This window comes from Elephantulus edwardii, unplaced genomic scaffold (genome assembly GCF_000299155.1).
Source record: "Elephantulus edwardii isolate Elephantulus edwardi_28Jun2011 unplaced genomic scaffold, EleEdw1.0 scaffold00501, whole genome shotgun sequence".
Lineage (NCBI taxonomy): Eukaryota > Metazoa > Chordata > Mammalia > Macroscelidea > Macroscelididae > Elephantulus > Elephantulus edwardii.
The window spans coordinates 378,582-401,346 of NW_006400251.1; the positions used below are offsets into that span (position 1 = coordinate 378,582).

At 40.1% G+C, this 22,765-nt stretch overlaps 1 protein-coding gene and 1 pseudogene across 1 annotated transcript in view; both read right to left on the reverse strand.

Moving 5' to 3' along the window:
* Positions 1-22,765, reverse strand: part of TMEM241 (transmembrane protein 241) — a 226,505-nt gene that overhangs the window by 177,982 nt on the left and 25,758 nt on the right. The window contains exon 3 of the mRNA XM_006903055.1: positions 14,273-14,350. Within this exon, the coding sequence (XP_006903117.1) occupies positions 14,273-14,350 (78 nt within the window). The remainder of the gene's footprint in view (positions 1-14,272; positions 14,351-22,765) is intronic.
* On the reverse strand, positions 783-1,700 carry LOC102868662 (annotated as a pseudogene).

Consider the following 22,765-nt stretch of genomic DNA (forward strand, 5'->3'; position numbering starts at 1 on the left):
GTGCAACCACTGTGGAAGGCAGTGTGGCACTTTCTCAAAAAGTTGCAAATAGAGATACCATTTGACCCAGCAATTCCACTACTGGGAATATACCCCAAAAAGACCATAACTGCCACCCAGGCAGATATATGCACACCCACGTTTATCACAGCTTTGTTCACAATAGCAAGGAGTTGGAAACAACCTAAGTGCCCAACAACCAATGAATGGATAGAGAAGCTGTAGTATATTCACACAATGGAATTCACACTGCATTGAAAAGCAAGGAACTCATGCAATATTATTCAAATTGGGTGAACCTGGAGGACATTATGCTGAGTGAAGTATCTCAGTCACAAAAGGATAAATATTTCATGGTGCCACTGTTTTAAGACAGATCTGACCTCGGGGTTGGGGGAGACTGAGAAAGATGGGTTCAGTAATGTATACTGCATTGAAACAGATGAGAGAGAAAACTGTTTAAAAGGGACATGTGATTAGGTATTTTTGTCATGACAGGAGTCCAGAGTGAAGTCTGAATAGTGGAGTGGACCTGGGGGAGGGATTGTAAAACAATGAAAGAATCTTTTTTTGTTTTCTTTTTTTCCCCCATTAAGAATGTTTTATGAAAAGTATGAGCAGCAATTTTAATAAACTGAAGATTTATTGATTGTATCTTCAAAATTTAAACCTTTGCTACAATAAATGCTCTCTATTTCTTTTAAACAAACCTGAAAAGGTAAGGAATGTCATGCTCAATCTGTACATTCTCACTGCAGCATATGCTAGGAAGACTCTGGAATTTAAATAGGGCAATCATAGATGTGAACTTCTTGCTCACCTCCAACAGACACAATTTTTGAACCATTTCCATTGTATTTTAGTCCCCAGACCAGATCCTGATGATCAAAGAATGTGTAAACACAAGTCCTTGTTCTGACATCCCAAACTCTGACACTTTTGTCAGATGAACTGGCAACAAAATGAGTGTGGTCAGGACAAAATGCAACATTCAGCGCCCAGGAAGCATGGCTGCTCAGCGTGCCGGCCAAGTTGGCATGTTGTACGTCATATATCTTGATGTAGCCATCATCTGAAGCAGTGACGAGGAGCTGAGAATCCGGGGAAAAGGTCAAGGAACGGATGGGCATAGCATGGCCTCCCAGCGTGTGGAGGAGTTTCCCAGTTGCAATATCAAAAATATTGATGATTCCATCTATGGCTCCACTGGCCAGGTATTTCCCATCAGGACAATATGCAATACTAAGAATGACATTTCCTCTCGTCTCCAAAGAATATTCTTTTTTACCACTTTCCACACCAAATATGTTCACTTTCCCCACATGAGTTCCTGTGGCCAGATACTGGGAGTCAGGAGAAAAGGCCAAAGTCCAGGCATCCACTGGTCCTGCATCTATAGACTTTATCTGTTTGCCATTTTCTAAGTCCCAGAGACAAATACGAGCATCAAGAGAATTGGATGCAGCAATGGGCAGGGTGTGGCTGATGTCCACAGACACCACCCCCAGCTGATGTCCTTCCAGGCTCCACTGTAGGTCCAGCCTCCCATCACGCCATTTCTACACTTTCACCAGGTCATCCAGGGAGCCTGTGACAACCGTCTCAGAATTTTCTTTCTTGTTTGTCCCCCAGGCAACTGACCAAATGGCATCATCATGGGCTTGCTCTTGTTTGAAGAGAACACTGTACTGATTGGTCATCTCCTTAGGTAAAGATGATTTCTTAAAGGTCAGACAGCTCACCGCACTGCCTCGCGACGCTTCAGACTAAGAATTTTTCTCTTACTTTTCCAAGAGGGTAGTGTAGTTGGGGGGAGGGTTGGGAGGGGAAAATGTGCAACAATGAATGAATGAATGGAAATCCAACGTCTCTGTAAATTTTCACTGAAATTAATAGAAAAAAAGTTAGTGAATCAAAACAGAAAAAACTATGATTCAAAGTTCTGACTGGAACACACAAATGTTCACCCATGTATGTATCATTCATGGCTGGCTGGTCCATGACCACAGAACGGCCTTCCCCTCTGCACATCCCTGTCAGAGGGGACCCTCTCTCCAGCACTTCACACACCAATCCCATCAGGGGCGACCCAGGGCTGGAGGTGCGCCTGAAGGAGCTCTAGAGGCTGGCTCAAGTATAATGAATAAAAAGGAGGGGCCACTGAGGGGAAAACATCCAGGTCAAAAATAAAAAGAGAAGATAGAGAAAGCTCCAGGTTCCTGAAGAAGCAAAGCAGGACAGAAAAGAAAGGACTCGTATCTCATTCCTGTTGTTGTTGTTATGTGCCGTCAAGTCGCCTGCAAGAGCCTTTCCAGTTTATAGTCTTATGACCTAACAAGAAAGACCTTTGGCCTCGGGTCTGAGAAGATTAGATGGAACACTGAATATGCTGTTGCTGTTGTTGTTGTTGTTGTTGTTAGGTGTCATTCAGTCAACTACAACTCATAGTGACCTCATGAACAACCTATGGGAGTCTTGCCCTATCCTGTACCATTCTCATAAACTCTCCCATGATCAAGTTCAACAAGAGGGATTGACGCAGTGACTCTAACAATGGGCTGAGCACTGTTGACACAGCCTTATAAAGATAACAGGCGCTAGCTTTGTGGACACAGTGTGACAGCAAAGTGAGGTGTGATCTGTGACAGAGCAGGAGGCCAGCAGTGTCCCAGCAGCAGGGTATTTCCAGCCTGAACTATATCATAAAGGTCATAAGACAGCATCATTGTCCTGTCTGCAATTCACTCAGATGAAGTTATGCAGAGGAAAAACCCCACCCTAGGCCGCTGTCTGCCCTCATGGGCTCTTCTCCAGAAGCTACTACACTAACCCCACCAGCTCAGGTCAAACTTCATTTAGTAGTATGCTCCAGCCAAGCGTCTCAGTAAGGTTTCCCAAGGATGTTTTGAAAAAATGTTTCATTACCTCCAAAAAAGTCGTTGCTATATACATACATAAAGCATTTCTCTAGACAGACAGCTATAGGGAAAAGTACAAAAAAATATATAAATGTAAGGTCTAATTTCCCTTTGTGAGCAAAGTTTATGTTTTAGAAAAGCACAAGGGCCTGTCAAAATAATATAACAACACATCAAAAACATCTTTGGGGAATTTCATCAATGACGTGGGTTTCTGTTGTTCCCCACCTTCAAGTTGACTGTGACTCACTGTGACCCTATGAACACAGGGTCTGAACTCTGTCCTATGCTGCACATCTTCACTATCTCCAACATACTTGAGTCCATTGCTACAGTCACTGTGTTAATCCACCTTGTCAAGGAGCTTTCTCTTTTACATTGGCCACCATCTTTCTAAGCATGACACACTTCTCCAAGGACTGGCCCCTCCTAACACCATGTGCAAAGTATATAAGATGAAATTTCACCGTCGTTGTTGCCAAGGAGCACAGTGGTTTCATTTTGTCCAGGAAACACCTGTTTGTTCTCTGGGAAGCCCAGGGGGTAGAATTCCAACACCACAACTCAAAGGCATCAATTCTTCTTCTTCAATGGTGCTTAGTCATTGTCTGACTTTGAAATGCATAGCAAACAACTGAGAAAACCACATCTTAGACCAGATGCACCTTAATCTTTAAGCTGACATCATTGCTTTTTAGTACTCAGGAGAGGTCCCTGATAGCAGATTTTTCTATCAAGTGTGACTTGTCTTTTTTATCTCCTGACAGCTGGTACTAAGGATGTTGATTGTGGATCCAAACAAAATGAAACAGTTGGTTGACAATTTCAATCACTTCTCCATTTATCATAAGCTCACTTAAAAACACATAAATAGTCTCTAAAAAGAAGTGGAACGTTGATGGCATATGGAATGGCCCAAGTAGGTAAAAGAATGTTTAAAGAAAAGAATACAACAGGCAGACTCACATTTCCTGACTTTATAGCACACTATAGAGCTAATGAATATTATACCAGGAAAAGAGCAAAAACGTCACTACAAAGATGGAAGACAGAGGAGAAAGAAAAGACCAAAATGCATGTCAGAAGAGACTCTGAAAACCGCACTAGAGCATTGAAAAGCCAAAACAAAGGGAAGACATGCTGAAGTAAAAGAGATGGACAGAAGATATCAAAGGGCAGCTGGCGAAGACAGGCAAAGTATTATAATGGAATGTGCAAAGAGTTGGAATTGGAGAATAAAAAAAGGAAGGACTCATTCAGCATTTCTCAAGTTGAAAGAATTGAAACACAATGCCAAGCTTCAAGCTGTGATACTGAGAGTGCTAGGGGAGAAGTCCTCAATGATCAAGAAAGCATCAAAAGAAGCTGGAGGGAATACACAGAGTCACTGTACAAAAAACAACTAATTGACACTGAAAAATGTGAAGAAGGAGCACATGATAAAGAGCCAATGATGAAGGCACTGACAAAAAAAAAACACATGGCTCCAGGAATCAATGAGATACCAACTGACATGTTTCAAGTAACAGATGCTCACTAGTTCATGCCAGGAAATTTGGAAGACAACACCTAGCTGACTGACTGGGTGATTTGTTCCCAATGCCAAGAAACAGTGATACAACAGAATATGAAAATTATAAGACAATATAATTAATATTTTGTGCAAGCAAGAGATTGCTGAAGATTATGAAAAAATTACTAGAATAGTACATGACAGAGAACTGTCAGAAGTTCAGGCTAGATTTAGAAGAAATCGTGGCACCAGAAATATAATTTCTAGTATTAGATGGATCCTGGCTGAAAGTCAAGAATACTAGACAAGTGCCTATTTGTGTTTTATTAGCTTTTGCAAAGACATTTGATTGTGTGGATCATAATAAACTATGGTTAATAGTGAAAAGAATGGGAATTCCAGAACACTTAATTGTGTTTATATGAAACTTATACCTGGTCTAAGAAGCTATGGTTCAAAAAGCAAATATTACATGGTCTAAAACCAAGAAAGGTGTGCATCAGGGCTGTATCCTTTCTCCACCCCTATTCAATCTATATGCTGAGCAAATCATTAGAGAAGCTGGACTTTATGAAGAAGAGTGTAACATCAGAATTAGAGGAAGATTCACTAGCAACCTGGGTTACGCAGATAACAAACCTTGCTTGTAGATAGTGAAAAGGACTTGAAACATTTACTGTAGAAGACCAAAAACTCCATCCTTCAAAAACTAAACCCTGAGATGTGATGTGGGTTACATCACAACATCGAGGAAACAAACATCCTCACCACTGAGTAATAAGCAACATCATGACAGAAGGAAAACAGATGGAAATTGTCAACTATTTTATCTGCTTGGATCCACAATCAACATCCTCGTTATCAGCAATCAGGAGAAGTGGAGATGTACTGCATTGGAAAAGTCTACTCTCAGACATCTCTCCAAAGTCCTGATGAGCAATGATGTCAGTTTGAAGCTACAGTGTACCTAAGTCAAGCCACAGTCCTTCCAATCACCTGCTATGCAGCTCAGAGCTGGACAAAGAATAAGGATAACAACAGCAAAAGAATTGATGCCTTTGAATTGTGGTGTTGAAGAGGAGTGCTGAATATCCCATAGACCGCCAAAAGAACAAACAGGTATGTCTTGGAAAAAGTAAAACCAGAGTTCTCCTTAGAGGCAAGGATGGTGAAGCTTCATCTGACATACTTCAGGAATGTTGTCATAAGAGGCTATTCCTTGGAGAGGGCCATGATGCTTGGAAAGGTGGTGGATCAGCAAAAGAGAGTAAGATCCTCAATGAGATGGACTGATGTCTGTGACAATAGGCTCAGGTGTGTCAGTGATAATAAGGATAGCACAGGACAGAATAGAGTTCAGATCAGTTGTTTTGGGGGTCACAATGGGTTGTACTTGACTCAACAGCATGTAACAACAACAACAGCATAAAGCTAAATAATCAAAACAGCCTGGTCCTGGTATAACCATTGATAAAATATAGGTAGATTGACCAATGAAACAGAATTCAGAGTACAGATATAAATATTTATAGTCAATTGGTTTTTTTTACAAGGGTAATAACTATTTCATGGGAAAAGAAGATTTCCTTCAATAAATGGTGCTGAGAAGATGGAATTAAAAAAACCATAGTGGGCTCTATGTTTCCCACCATACATAAAGCAAATTCAAAATACATTTTGAATCCTTCTCCATGGTGAGAAGGACCTAACTGGGCAAACTAAAATTATAAAATTCTTGGAACAACAAACAGGGACAATGCTGACAGGCTTGGCTTTCAACAATGGGTGATCTAATATAGCAACAGAAGCAACAATTAAAAATTCATGAAAAGTAAAAACTATTGATCATCAAAACTGTTTATAAATAAAGTATAAAAACAACCTACCAAGCAGGAGAATATCTATGCAACCTATTTATATGACAAGAATCAATAAATAACATACATATAACCCTTCAACAAAAATAAAACAATAAGGAATGCAATCAAAATGGGCAAAGCACTCGCATAGATATTTAATCCAGAGGACAGTCCAAATGCTCCCTCGACATGAGAAGATGCTTAGCTCCTTTAGGTGTCAGAGAGATGCAAATCTAAACTACAAAGACAATTTCACTCTTGTTGTTATGAGCCCTCCAGTCGACTGAGACTCACAGAGACCCAATGAAAGCTCTGAACTCTGCTCTATACTGAACCAGTCTCACTGTGTGACACACCCACCCCCGTAACACCAGTTACTGTGTTAATCCATCTCATCTAGCATCTTGCACAATTCAAATCCACCAGCTGCTCTGCAGGGGAAGGGCGGGCAGTCTTCTCCTGTGCTATTACTGCCTCTGAAAACACACTGGAGGGTTGGCTATGAGTCAGTTCTGACTCAACAGCATATAAAAACAACAACAGGATAGTTAAAACTTTTTTTAAAAAAAGGGAAGCAACAAATAATGGCAATGATGTGGGAAAACTGGAACCCTTATTCATTATTGGTAGTGAAATGATACAGCAGTTGAGGAAAACAGTGTTGTGGTTCCTTAAAAAAAACAAACTAAAAATAGAACTACTGTATAACTCAGTAATTCTACTCTTCGGTATAAATAAAAAACAAAAACCCAGAGATCTAAAAAAGAGACTGGTATACCAATGTCCATTTCAATACTAGACTAGTGAAAACAAGCTAACTGCAGATGGATGGATAAACGATGTAACACTACTCAGTCCGCAGGACAAAGACAGACTTGATACATGCTCCAGTATATATGGAGCTCGAAGACATTACGCTGAATAACTCAACCACCAAAGGTTAAATTCTGGACAAACTCATTATACAAAAGCACAAAACAAGGAAAATGTTTAGAAAACAAAGTTTATTAGTAGTTACCAGGGATGAAAAGGAAAGGGAAAGGGAGATTAATGGTAACAGGAAAATCACAGTAAAGGGAGGGTTGCGCAAGTGATTACTGTAACTGATAGACATATTTATATCACTGCTAATGCCAGACATATCTTCACTGAAAGCAGAGAATATAAGAAAGATATATATTTGTGTCTTCCTGACTATGCAAAGGAGTCTGACTATGTGGATCATAACAAATTACGGATAACATTGAGAAAAATGGGCATCTGAGAACACTTGATTGTGTTCATGCCAGATCTATACACAGGCCAAGAAACACTGCATTTTTTAAAGTCGGAAAAGGTGTGTATCATCAGGTTTGAATCCCTAACTATTTAGTCTATATGTTGAGCAAATCACTCAAAAACCTATGAAGAAAAATGTGGCATCAAGATTGGAGGAAGGCTCATCAACAATTTGTTATGCAGATGACATAATCTTGTTTGCAGAAAGAAAAAAAACTTGAAATACTTGCTGTGGAAGACCAAAGACTTCAGCTTTCAATATGGATTACAATTCAACATCAATAAAACAAAAAGCTGCACCACCAAGCCAACTGGGCAACATCATAATAGGCACAGAAAAAAGACTGAAGTGGTCCACGATTTCATATTACTTGGATCCACAATCAATACTTATGGTAACAGCAATCAAGAAATCAAAATGCCATGCAACCATGAAAGAATCTTTTTAAAGAGAAAAGCGAACTGGGAGGTGGGTAGGGAGGAAAATGTGCAACAATGAATAAATGGAAATCCAAGTTTTCTATAAACTTTCATTAAAATATCAGTTAAAAATAAATAAATTTTTTAAAAGGGTGTGTGTTTGTTGTTTTTTTTTTAAAAAAAAAAAAAGAACTAGTGCCTAGTGGTCAGATCTCTCTGCATCTAATGCTTCTCCTGATTTTAGGGTTGGGGTGGGGGAAGAAGTCAAAATGCATGTTGCATTGGAAAAAAATCTGTTGTCTAGAACCTCTCCAAAGTTCTAAAGAGCAAGGATGTAAGTTTAAAGACTTCAGGATGAGCCTGACCCAAACCATGTGCATGCAGAAACTTCTGAATTGGTGCATGTTTTGCTGTGTATACTCGCAAGAAAAAATAAAGCAAACAAAATTTAAAAGGAGAATAAAAAAATTTTAAAAAACCCCAAACCAACACCCAATCCTAAAGCCAACCAATTGGGAGTTGCCAGGTAAGTCAGGGAGGGATAAACAGGTAGAACACAGGGACTTTGTAGGGCAGTGAAACTATTCCATGCAATACTGTGATGGCTACTGTTGTTGGTGGGTGACATCGAGTTGAGTATGACTCATAGTAACTCTATGAACAACAGATAGGAACCCTGTCCTATCCTGTGCCAATCTCATCATTTCTGACACCTGAGACCATTGCTGCAGTCACCATGTCAATCCATCTTGTTAAGGGTTTTCCTCTCTTTCACTGACCCTTCACCTTTCCAAGCATGATATTCCTTTCCAAGCATTAGCTTTTCCTAGCAACATAACCAAAGTATGAGAGGTGAAGCTTCACTATCCTTGCCTCCAAAGAACACTCCAGCTTCACTTTTTCCAAGACATACCTGTTTGTTCTTTTGGCCATCCATGAGATATTCAGTAATCTTCTTCAGAATCACAATTCAAAGGCATGAATAATTCTCCTGTTACCTGTATTCATTGTCCAGCTCTCAGTTACACAGCAAGTGATTGAAAAGACCATGGCCTGAATAAAACACAACTCAGTCTTCAAATTGACATCACTGCTCTTCAATTATTTGGAGAGTCCCTGACAGCAGCCTTGTACAAAGCAATATGACTCCTGATCACCTGAATGCTAGTACCAAGGGTGTTGATTATGGGTCCAGGTAAGATGAAATCATTAACAGTTTCAATCCCCTCTCCACCTCTCATGATAGATGGTAAGAACTTTTGTGGGTTTTTTTTCCTTTTGTTTGTTTCTTCTTGTATATCATCAAATCGGATCCAACTGGCACAGGAGGAAATTATCTCTCCTCCAGTGGAACATCTGGTGGATTTGAACAGTGCGCCTTCAGGATTGCAGCACAGCTTCTTGTCACTAGGCACCAGAGCTTTTGTGTTCTTGATGTTGAAATCTGTAATCTTTGATCTTCTGAAGCAAGCACGTCAGGTCCTCCTCACTTTCAGTAAGCAAGGTTGTATCATCCACATAATACAGGTTGTTGACAATTCTTCCGCTGATCCTGACACCACCTTCTTCTTCATAGTCTGGCTTCATGAATACATGTTCTGCATACAGATTGAATAAGTACATAGTAAGGACACAACTCTGATGCACATCCTTCCTTATTTTAAACCATACAGTGTTTCCTTGTGCCATTCAGATAACAGCTTCTTGATCTAGGTATAGACTTCGTACGAGCACAATTAAGTGTTCTGGGATTCCTATCCTTCTTAATTTTAGCCACAGTTTGTTGTGACCTTTGCATAGTCAGTAAAACACAGATCTATATTCCTCTGGTATTCTCTGTTTTCAGCCAGGATCCATCTGATATCAGCGGTGCCACAGCCTCTTCCAAAGCCACCATGGACGTGTGGCAGTTCCTGGTCAATGTACTGCTCCAGTCCTTTTTGGAACAAGTGATGGTAGACACATGGAATTAAGCATTTATCAAAAGTCGCAGGTCTACACAACGCAACACAAAAGATAAACCTTAAAGTAAACTAAGTCCTACCATAAAAAATAGTGGTAAACAAAACTATAAACTGCAGTTCATCATAATATACCAGTATCAGTTCAACAGGTTTAACAACAAGGGCCACAGAATATTTAAAGATATTAGTAACAGAAGAAACTGAGCAAGGGAAATGACGAGTGGCCTTTATATAGGAATGATATGGGTTTTCTGCAGTCTTTATGTAAACCTTTTAAAAATTGTTCTAAAACTAAATACCATATGAAAAATTACAATAACTTTTATAAAAATTTGGAGGTAAAATTTTACTGTCTTATTTATAATGGGCAAAAAGGGGCAAGTAGTTTAAAGATGACTGTCATTATGTTTTTATGTGAACCAGCTGCTTGGTGATTCAGGAAGAGCAGGACTGAAGTTTCCAATGAAATGCACTGGAGTCTATCCTCTCTTAGTGACCCCATCCTCCCTTAGTGACCAACCTCATTTAGCAAATTCATCCTCACTTAGCAACTCCATCCTCATTTAGTGAGTGCATCCAATAACGGGCAGTGCTTTTGGATGTGTTAAGTGACACAGAGTTGGAGAAAATAGGTTCTTTCAGGGTCACATTTTGGAAGTTCCTAAAGACTTTAGCAAAGGATTCAACAACTGCTACAAAACATCACTTCCAACCTTGTGCACTGGCTTGTTCACAGTAGAAACTGTCTTATACTAACAAACTTGTGGCTGAAAAATAGTGCTCTCTTTCCCAAGACAGGAGGTTCCATGAGCATTATCCAAAACTGGCAAACGATCCTAGAGACAGGATGACTCATTCAGGTCAGTGCTGTGAGTCAACATATGACGTGTCCAGAGAATGGCAGAGATGACAGACACGGCCTCTTTGCAACACAGGATTCCACTGCTAAAACTGGGAGACTTGTTTGAGAGACTCCATGGGCATGCTGTGCTCCAGCTCATACAGACCAAGCTGTCTTTGTTCTACATGATATATGAACACTAATGGGGAGCCCACCTTCCGGCCCAACATTACAGCCACCTCCCTGTGGACTCCAGGATGTCTCCCTGCTGTCGTTTCAAAGTTCACCAGCTCCACACCTCTGCTATCTCCATACAGGCACACAGAGCAGGGGAACTCCAGTTCCCTAATAATGTAAACAGAACACCAAGCCCACCAGCAGTCCAGCCCAGGCTCACATGAAAGCAAGCTGTTCAGGGTCCTAACTGCTGCCATCTATTCACATCCCCTTGCCCAGGCCCCACCGTAACTGAAAATTCTGAGCTGTGCAGCAGTTAGTAACCACCAGAGGCACTGAGAAGAGTGACATGGGAATCTTTGATGAGACGCTTAAAAAGACTGACATCATATGTGTGGCTGTGAAACCCTCTATGGAAACCAGATGAAAGAGGTAAAAAGGCTTCAAGAAAGTTCTGGAAGGGTATCGAATGGGAAAGTGATGATTCCACATTTTCTAAGATGGGAAGAACCTGGTATCTATTACAAGAGTTCACGAAGACCATGTCTCCTGGGTCTCTAACTTCTCCTGGTAGGAGACACTTCTTCCAAAGACACAAGCCTGAGAATCTTTACCTAGTTCTGCTAGTCAGTACTAAACAAGCAAAAAAAGGCAATGAAGGTATGAAAAAGGGCAGAACATATAAGGTAAGTTTTAAAAGACTATTATTATTCAGTCAGAAATGTTAAATAAACACTCTCAAAGTGAAACTACCATGTCAATCAGCACCCACGGGCTCGAGTCCACAAAAGGACAGCTTATTTCCTCATTCTGGTTCAACCACCAGCTACTGGGAGCAATAAGATTAACCATTTGAAATCACAGTGCTTTGTGACTCAACTATTAAGTCACTTCGTGACTTATCTTGTGAATGCAAGGCCCCTATTATATAAATGAAGCCTTTGCTTCACAGAAATATTCACCACAAAAATGAAGTCTAAAGGTAATGTCTATACTTACTATCACATATAAAAAACCCTCAAGAAAATATTGAGTTGAGGATACTAAATCACAAAAATGTACAATTACGATCCTTCAATAAGCTCAGCATCCTATATATGACACCAGCTCTTTAAGAATATGAACTATAACAGAGAGTCAGTAATTTATCCACGTCTAGGTCCTCAGGGACGCTCCTTTCTTACATCATTTTATGTCCATTTTCTGCCCTCCGATTTGACATTTCAGAAGAAGCTAAAACAATTAATAGTCACACTGACAAAGGGGTGATCTAGCAACTAAGCAGTTCATTATACTAAAAATTGCACAGAATAATCTGGACCACAGAGTTGATAAATTGGCCTCATTAGGATGTTCACCTTATTCACAGAAACATTAATCTCATTTTCTTTTCATTTTAGGCAACACTTTCAGTTAGCCACATTGTTCTCAGAGAATGAGAAGGGCTCCCCTACTACAGGCTGGAGTGGATAACCAATCCTGGTGATCATTTTAGATAAAAATGTCATCACCTTTCATGACCCTTGAGACTTATTTTAAACATATCTGATAAGCTATTTTACTAGAATCAAAATAACAGTGGGCTTAAGCATAGTGGGGACTGTAAGGAGGGGCAGTATGGGTGAGGGCCACAGGACAGCTATGAGTTGGCATAGGCTTGACGGCAAATAAAAACAATGCAATGTGCAACAGAGATGGGATCTTTGAGCAGAGTGTTCGAGGATATTTCTGAGACACCTGGCAAAGTAAGAATCATGGTCTATAGATTGTTGTTGTTGTTGTTGTTGTTGTTGTTGTTGTTGTTGTTATGTGCCGTCAAGTCATTTGCGGCTCATAGTGACCATATAGATTAGGTAATAGTATTATGTCAATTTTGATAATTGTCCTCTAATCACATCAAAATGGTCTTGACTGTTAAGAACTGAATAATCAAGAAATCTGTAGAGACACTGTCCTGAATTCAATGGCACCCCCTAAAATTACAGGTGTGTGATGATGTAACACGGACGCTGTGTAAGAGTCCTCCGTGATCTGATAAAGGATCTGCTGCAGGAGGATTAAAAGTGAAATGAAACCTTTATTTCACCATCAGACTCACTGCTGTAGAGCTGATTTTGACTCACAGCAACCCTCCATCAGGTTTCTGAGGCTGTAGATCTAAATGGGAGGAGACTGCCCCTCCTTCTCCTGTGGAGCGGCTGGTGGATTCACCAGAGACGCTCAGTCTTTGGCTTTGCCACGCAATGCTCTATGGTGTAGGCTACCAGAGCTCCTTAAATCTGGCACAGCCACTCCTTAACCCCATCACAACCATGATTGGATGGAAGGGATGTCTCCTTAGGGTGTATCCTGTTAATACCTTTTATCCAACAAAAAGGGGAAAGGTCAGAAAATAAGCTGAGAACTGGTAACTCAATACCACCAGGGAACATTCACTAGGGTGCATCATTGTGCACCGGCTCCCTGCACCAGGAAGCTCTTGGTTCACCAAGAATGGCCAGGTTGCAGGACGATCTCATAGGAACACTGAGTGTACAGATGCTGAAGGAAGCAAGAATCTTCCAGAACTAATAAAGAAAGCACCTGCCCCTACAGTAGACCCTGTGAATTTGGACTTGAAGCTTCCTAAATTGCAAGGTAATAAATTTATGTTTGTTAAAGCCATCCACTAGTATGGTATCTCTGTTATATACCAGATAATAAGAGCTCTGATGGCCTAGCCCACAGAGAGCTGTGCTGCTTACGCAAAGGTTACACCACTCTGATGGTTCAAATTTACCTTGGTTTAGGGGTTTCCCTTCGTGCAATTTACAGCCTTGAAAACTTGCTGGATAGTCAGCCATTAAGTCAGTTCTAACCCAAAAGCAATGAGTTGAGCTGAGATAACCAAGGCAGCTATTTTGTGTACAACTCACTCTCATTAGTTCAGAATAAAATATTTCATGTATAGATCAGGAGGAAATGATAAAGAAAAATACGGCAACACACTAACAATTGAGGAATCTAATAACTAGAGTGGACTGGAGGCCCAGTGGGTAAGGAATTGTGTTGCCAATCCAAAAGCAGATGGTGTGAATTCATCCAGTGCTCTGAGGGAGAAAGATGGGCATTCTCTTCATGATTTTTGGCCTCTGAAAATTCACTTGAGGATCAGCGTTATCAACCACAGAAAAAGTACTTGAGTTTTATTCCACTATAAAATCACTGAATCTCAAGGTTAGAAGAGTACTAGTAGACCCAATATCTCAAATATCTAAACATAATCAGAGGATGAATCAGGCATAGTCAAGTTTGTTTCACACCTTGAATTGCTGCTGATCTCCACCCAGCCCAGTCTCCATGATATGTGAAGCAGAAGTCCACCAACCAATGTCTGCCACCTGAAATGAAGAACAACCAAGGTGAATTCCACAGAGCACCATGTTCTCAAACACTAGTCAGCCCTAGAAGACTAGCTAACATAACACAGTAAATCCTTCTTAAAGCTCTTTTCTTCCATTCTTTCCTACTCCAGGCTTATCCTAAATAGTCTTACCCATAGTAACTGCTTCTCCCACTACCTCTGTACTCTGATAATTTCCAAATCCTTACTCTTACTCATATCCCACTGCATCCTACATACACCCAAACGTAACATGCCTAAAACAATTTATTGTCAAGAGCTTCTTCAATGTGGGAGAGCAATAATGTCAGTTTAAAGACTAAGGTGTGGCCTGATCTAAGTCATGTTCTTTTCTATTTCTTTCCATGCATATGAAAGTTAGACAATGAATAAGTATGACAGAAAAGTAATTAATGCTCTTGAATTGTAGCATTTGCAAATAATTCTAAATATCATATGTACTGTTAAAAGAACACACAAGTCTCTCTTGGAAGTACAACCAGAGTGCTCCTTAGAGGTAAGGATGGTGAAACTTCATCTCACATACATTAGGCAGGTTGACAAGGAGACAAGAACCACATGATCCCATCAAGTGATGCAGAAAGGCCTTTGAAAAAATCCAATACCCTTTCCTGATTAAAACACCCAATAGAACAGGAATAGAGGGGAATTTCCTCAACATAGTCAAAAGTATATATGCAAACCCAAGAGTCAACATCATTCTCAATGGAGAGAAATTAAAGGCATTTCCTTTGAGAACAGGAAGTAGACAAGGATGCTCACTGTCACCTCTCCTATTCAATAATGTATTAGAAGTCTTAGCGATAGCAGTAAGACAAGAGAATGAAGTAAGAGGTATTTAAATTGGCAAAGAGAAGATAAAATTATCTCTATATGCAGATGATATGATAGTATACCTAAAAAACCCTAGAGACTCAGCAAGAAAACTATTGCACAGAGTTGAACAATTCAGCAAAGTGGCAGGATACAAGATCAACATATAAAAATCAATTGGATTTCTCTACAGTGACAAAGAGAGTACAGAACTAGAACTAAGAAAAACAATACCCATCACAATAGCCAATCACAAAATTAAATACTTGGGAGTAAATCTAACTAGAAACACAAAAGACCTATTTAAAAAAATTACAAAATATTACTACAAGAAACAAAGAGACCTGGAGAAATGGAAGAATATACCATGCTCTTGGATAGGAAGACTCAATATTGTGAAAACAATTCTACCAAACGCAATCTACAAGTTCAATGAAATCCCAAGACAATTACCAATTCCATCCTTCAATGAGATGGAAAATGCAATTTCCAATTTCATCTGGAATGGAAAAAGACAACGAATAATCAAAGAGACACAAGGTAGGAGGCTTCTCACTCTCTGATTTCAAATCCTACTACACAGCCATGGTGAAAACAGCATGGTACTGGTACAATGGCAGACACATAGATCAATGGAACAGAACTGAAAACGCAGAAATCAGCTCATCTACCTATAGTCAACTGATTTTTGACAAGGAGATGGAATTAGTTAAGTGGGGAAACAAACGCCTCTTTAACAAATGGTGTTGGCAAAATTGGAAAACTAGAAAATTCAAGCAAGACCCACACCTCACACCATACACAAAAAACAACTCAAAGTGGATCAAGGACCTAGGACTAAAACCAAGGACTATAAACGTCATTAGAGAAAAACTTGGAAGAACTCTAGAATCCCTAATCAATAATATGAACATTCTCCCAGGCATCTTGAAAACCCTACAACCAGGAGAGAATAAAATAGATAAAAGGAACCTTCTAAGAATCAAATCCCTATGCACATAAAAAAAAAACAAACAACAACAACAACTTCTCCAATGGGATACAAAGGAAAGCCACAGACTGGGAAAGAATATTTGATAATGACATGTCAGATAAGGGACTTATACTTAGAATTTATAAAATACTCGAGCACTACAAGATAAACAACCCTATTGAAAAATGAGCACAGGATATGGACACTTTACCAAAGAACACATTCATATGGCAAACAAACACATGAAGAAATGTTCAAAATCCTTAGCTCTAAGAGAGATGTAAATCAAATAACTATGAGGTATCAACTCACCCCAGTAAGAATAGCAAAGTTCAACAAAGCAGCAAACAAAAAAATGCTGGTGGGATTGTGGAAAATTTGGAACCCTTATTCACTGTTGACAGGGGTGTAAAATGGTGCAACCACTATGGAAGGCAGTATGGCACTTTCTCAAAAAGTTGGAAACAGAAATCCTATTTGACCTCGCAATTCCACTACTGGGAACATACCCTAAAGAAACCAGAACTGTGACCCAAGCAGATATATACACACCTATGTTTACTGCTGCATTGTTCACAATAGTAAAGAGATAGAAACAACAAAGTGCTTATCAACAAATCAATGCATTGAGAAGCTGTGGTATATTCACACAATGGAATATTATGCAGCACTGAAAAACAATGAACTAATAAAATATTATGCAAAATAGGTGACCCTGGAGGACATTATGCTGAATGAAATATCTCAGTGAGAAAAGGAAAATGCTGTATAATGCCACTGTTATAAAATAGGACTGGTATGGGGGCTGGGGGGAAACTAAGAAAATAGGGGATCAGTAATGAACACTGCATTGAAACAAACGGCTGGGGGGAAACTAAGAAAATAGGGGATCAGTAATGAACACTGCATTGAAACAAACGAGGGGAAGAACTGTTTAAAAGGAATGTATGATTAGGTATTATCTGCATGACAACAATCCAGAATAAGAGGTGCATAGCAAAGTGGACTGGGGGTGGGGGAGGCAGGAAATTATGCAACAATGAAAAAAATCTTCTTAAAGAGAAAAGTGAACTGGAGGGAGTAGACAGGAAAATGTACAACAACAAATGAGTGGAAACTTTCTGTAAACTTTCGTTTAAACATCAATAAAAAATATTTTTAAAAAGATGGATTGACATACTGATGGTAACAACTGGCTCGAGTTATGCTGGATATTATGAGGATGATGCAAAATAAGACAAGGTTCAGATTGGTTATTCATAGGGTCACTCTGAGTCATGGTGGACTCCATGGCACAGGACAACAAAACATTCACTTGAACTTCCCCTCCCTCCGCTGTCTTATCATCCTCCTGATAGCCTTAGTCAGCCATGCCATAAAGCTAGACATCACCCTAGCCTTGCCTCTTGACTCACCTCCTTCATTCAGTCACACAAGTCTATTGATTCTACCCCAACAATGACTTTCATAACTGAAGCCATGTCCTCCATGCCTCTGCCTTGTGTCCTCTCATCACCGCCCACCCAGACCACAGCCTTAACCACAATCCCTCAACTGGCTACTCCTCTCCAAGACTGTCTGACACTATTCATTTACCCGTCATGTAGCTACAGAGTTCATTCAAAAATGTGAATGTAACTGTGTTCCTTGCTTGGTTTTAAAATGAGAAAATACTGTATCAAATCATTATTGTAGAATGAGTATGGAAACAGATGGGTGAGGAGGTGTGGCAAGGGGGTGGGGAGATTAGTCATGGGGTTGTACAATTTGATGGGGGTGGTTGAGAGAAATAGGAAGGATCTGGTATGAAAAACAAAGTATTTGAATTTTGTAAATAAACTAGTATTTTTTTAAAAAAATGAGCTGATTCTCAATACCACTCATAGGTATTTGCCTTGAAGACCAGAAAGCAGGAACTCAAGCAGACAATTATACACCACCATCCATGGGAGCCTTATTCATAGGAGTCAAAAGATAAAGAACTCAAGTTCTCAATAGCAGATAAGTGGATAAACAAAAATGTATATCCATACAATGTAACATTACAGAGTCAAAAAGAATTACAAAGCCTGATACATACCACAACATGAATAACCCTTATGTTGATTCATTATGTGTCATCTACATAAGGACAAATACTGCAGGGTATGAAATATCTAGAATAGGTAATGCATAGAGGCAAGTTTATCAGTAGTTACCAGGGGGCAAGGGAAGGGGAGGTTGAGGAGTTACTGCTTACAGTGCACTGAGCTTCTGCTTAAGTGATGAAAGTGGCCAGTGTCAATGAACTGTGCATTTAAAAATGAACAAAACAGCAACGTTTCTGATATCTAGATTTTACCACAATAAAATGAAACAAAACAGTAGAATCTTCTCCTTGCCACGGGGCATCAGCTGGCTGCACCTCTTTGGGGATCATTACCCTCACGTGGGGCCCTGCTGTCAGCCCAAAGGGCTCAGGGACTCACAGAGGGCAGGGCGGGTCATGCACACCAGCCTTGCCCACCCCAGATGTGTACATACACCCAGTACCAAATGACTGAGGCATTACTCTACAGAGGCACAACTTTATCATGTCCCACTCTAACTGCTGTTTTGAAACTTAAGATGGATCATTCATAAATTTCTAAACTTTCTTTTTATTTCTGAAGGATTTCCAACACGTCCCCTCAGAAGCAGTTAAAAACACCCATGTATTACAACACTCCAGTTGAGAAACCATGAGCTGTCAGATGAAGTCATAGGTGTGAGTGACACCCGGCCTTTGGCCTGTCCCTGCCCCATCAGGGTCAGCTCCGGTCCATCCGCCATGGGCGGTCACCTTCCAGCCACCCTGAACTCATGGCTGGTCAGTCCACACTTACAGGAGTTTGCACATGTTACATCCTCTGGACCAGAGCCCTCATGGTGCAATGATTAAATACTTGGTGAACTTTGGTGGTGGGAACCCATGAGCTGCTCCAAGTGAGGGAGATGTCACAATCTCTGCTTCTTGCTGTTGTTACATACCATTGAGTCTGAATCAACCCATAGCTGACCCTTCAGTGGGTTTGCAGAGGCAGTAAATCACACAGGAGGAAGATGCTCATCATTCTACCACAGTGTAGATGGTAAATTCGAACCATGTGCCTTCGAGTTGGTAGCACAATTACTTAAAACTAGGCCGTCACAGCTCCTGCTCTACCCTATAGGGTCACAATATGTTAGAATTGACTCCTTAGCAAGGAGCTTGGTTTCTGGTCCTAATCACCTGGCCTCCTGTACACTCCTATCTGCTTTTTGTGTTGGTGACACCTACCTACCCTTTAAGACTAAGGTTTCCTGTCTCCCTTGGGTAAAAGTCCCCCCTGATCTGGACAAGCACCACTGCCCCTCCAAAGGGCACTTCTGGGCTTCCACTGTGCACAGGGCAGCCATCACACTGCTCAGAAGTTATTCTTTTTATCAAGATAAAAAATCCTTTAGACTTAGAATCAGTTCAGGCTTACACATAGAGCATGGTAGGCACTCAAGAAAACAACTGTTGAATCAGGTGTGGGGTGAATTACTAAACAGATTAATAAAACAGCTAAGTCTCTAATCCTGAGGCATTTATTAATCTTTTGTAGCACAAAGTTAGCAACACAAAATGCTTAACACATTGTCTACAAGGATGCCGCTGTCTTCCGTGGGCATCTCATGATTAAGTGGATTTGATTTCTGCTTCACAAGGCCAGGCTCAGACTTGGTCCAGGACTTGGCTGTACCAGGTTGGTGGTTTGGTTTAGTTTTTGTTTCCCCTTTTCATATGAAGGCAAAAAAAGTTACAGACTAATTCAGTGCATCCCATTTGAACCTTGTCATGTTTGAACTATGACCTCTCCAAGGTGCTGAGGAGCAATGATATCAGTCTAAAGACAAAGGTGCATTGGATTTAAACATAGTCTTTTCAATTATTTGTTATGCAAAGTTGGACAATGACTAAGGATGACAGAAGAGGAACTGATGCCTTTGAGTTGTGGTATTGGAGAAGAATAATAAATATCCCACCATGGACTGTTAAAAGAAGAGAGAGAAAGAGAGAGTGTGTGTGGTGGTGGAGGGGTGTACTATTCCATAGCTGATGCTCCAGTAGGTTTTCAGAGGCAGTTAATCGCTTGGTAGGAGACTGTCCATCTTTCTCATGTGGAGCACCTGGCGTATTCGAATCACATGCCTCAGGATTACTGTACAGCTTCTTACCACTAAGCCACCACTGCTCCCTTAAACTCCAGGTAGGAGGAAGAAAAGTGGCTTTTCAATCTCTCAACATCAAGGAAACAAAAATTCTCACCACTAAACTAATAGGTAACATGCTGATAAATGCATAAAAAACTGAATTTGGCAATGATTTCATCTTACTTGGATCCACAATGCACATCTTTGGTACCAGCAGTCAGGAGATTAGGAGACGTATTGCATTGGGCAATACTGCTGTCAGGGATCTCTCCAAATTATTGAGGAGCAATGATGTCAGTTTGAGGACTAAGGTGCATCTGATTCAGGTCATGAACTTTTCAATTACTTGTTATGCATCTGGGAGCTAGACAATGAATAAGGATGGCATAGAAGAACTAATGCCTTTGTGCTATGGTGTTGGAGAAGAATACTGAATACTCCATGAGCTGCTATAAAAACAAATAGATCTATATATTGGAGAAAGTGCAGCCAGAGTGTCTTGAAGGCAAAAACAGTGAAACTTTGTCTCACAAAATCTAGACATGTTGTTAGGAGAGGTTATTCCTTGGAGAGGGACATCATGTTTAGAAAGGTGGAGGGTCAGTGAAGGAGAGAAAGACCCTCAACCAGATGGACTGCCACAGTGACTGCAGCAGTGTGCCTGAGTGTGACAGAGACTGTGAGGATGGCAGGGGACAGGGCAGGCTTCAGATCTGTTACTAATAGGGGCACTATGAGTCGTACTTAACTCAACAGGACCTGATAACTGCATGCTATCTGAGGAAGAATCAATGGCCCTTCTAGACATGATATGTCCACTTCTTAACCATGACTGTTTATGAACACATGAGTGTATTCAATTATTCTCTCTTGTCCCAGAGCCAAATCAAACCATCGGGAGCTGAGGTGTCTTAAGCAGAGAACTCTTGGCATCCTCAATCGTATCTCTCCGTAATGTGTTATGTACACTAGGGCAGAGTGCTGTGTACAATGCCTCGGGATGTCCTTGTACTTTGGCCGTATCGTCAAGCTTGTCTCTTGCTGTCTTGGGGACTGCTGTTTCTAGGCTTTCGGGATCTGGAGTTTTAAAAGGATGTCAGTGGATATTGGGAAGTATGTGCTATGAGTATTGAAATGTGGTATGAATGAGCTACAGTGATATTGGGTATTTTTTAAAAAAAAAATCTTAGATTAGATATAAATAATGCAAATAATCAGGAGAGGTATTAAAGGATAAAAAGATATGGAGGAAAGACAGAGCTGGGAGCAATTTAGAGCTCTTTCCTTTCCAATTTTTATGAAAACATCAGGCCTCTACGGTTCTCTACAACAAAGGAGTGAGCATTTATATTTGTTTTTATTTAAGTGTAAGTTTACAAAGCAAGTTGATTTTCTATCCTACTATTCACACGTTTTCTGTCATAACATTAATTACAATGTCTAAAATATAACCAGAAGTAAGGCTTCTTCATCACAAGAATAACTGTTTTATCTAGAAGTGGTATACAGAAAAGTTTGGCCAAAAATTGCATTCATAATGACAAATATTTATGTATGTCATTACATTTTTTTGCAAGCAATTAGCAGGCTCCTAAGGTATGTGGCCAGGGTATTCTCTTTACCCTACTTTCCTGGACTCTATATAATACCTGTTTATGTGGGTTTTGTTGGTTTGGGTTTGGTTTTCTACTAGCTTACAAGTAAGCACATAGCCTTGAATGCATACCTATTCTGCAGAGCATGGCTTATTTTTCCTATCTGAGCAATTTTAGTATTTGTGCTTCTCTCTGTCTCAGCACTATCCCTTTGAAAAGAGTTCCTAAGCCATAATTTTCCAGAAACTTACTTTCTGAAACTTGTAAAACTAGTTCTGAAGTCATACACAGTACTGAACAAAGACTCAACCATGTATTTATCACCATTCATTGGGCAAAGAGCTCTAGTTGCACAATGGTTAAACTCATGTCTGGCAAGTTAAAGGTCATAAATTCAAATCCATAGGTACTCTGGAAAAGAAAGAGGTAGAAGTCTGTTTCCACAAAGACTGTTGTTATTGTCACTGTTGTTATTTACCATTGAATCAGAACCAGCTCATAGCTGGCCCTCCAGTGGATTTTCAGAAACAGAAAACCACATGGCCTTAGGACTGCAGTGCAGTTTCTTACTACTAGGCCACCAGAGCTCCCTACAAGTAGCCTTAGTAAGGAAAACCAATCTACTCTTTTGAGTTGGCTAAGGTTTCCCAAAAATGTAAATGATCCTGGAAGTATTAAAAGAAGATGGAAGGAATATACTGAGTCACTGTATCGAAAAGAATTGGAAGACACAGAAGAATTTCATGAAACAACATATGAGCAAGAGCCTATGGTGATGAAAGAAGAAGTTCAGGCTGCTTTGAAGGAAATGGCA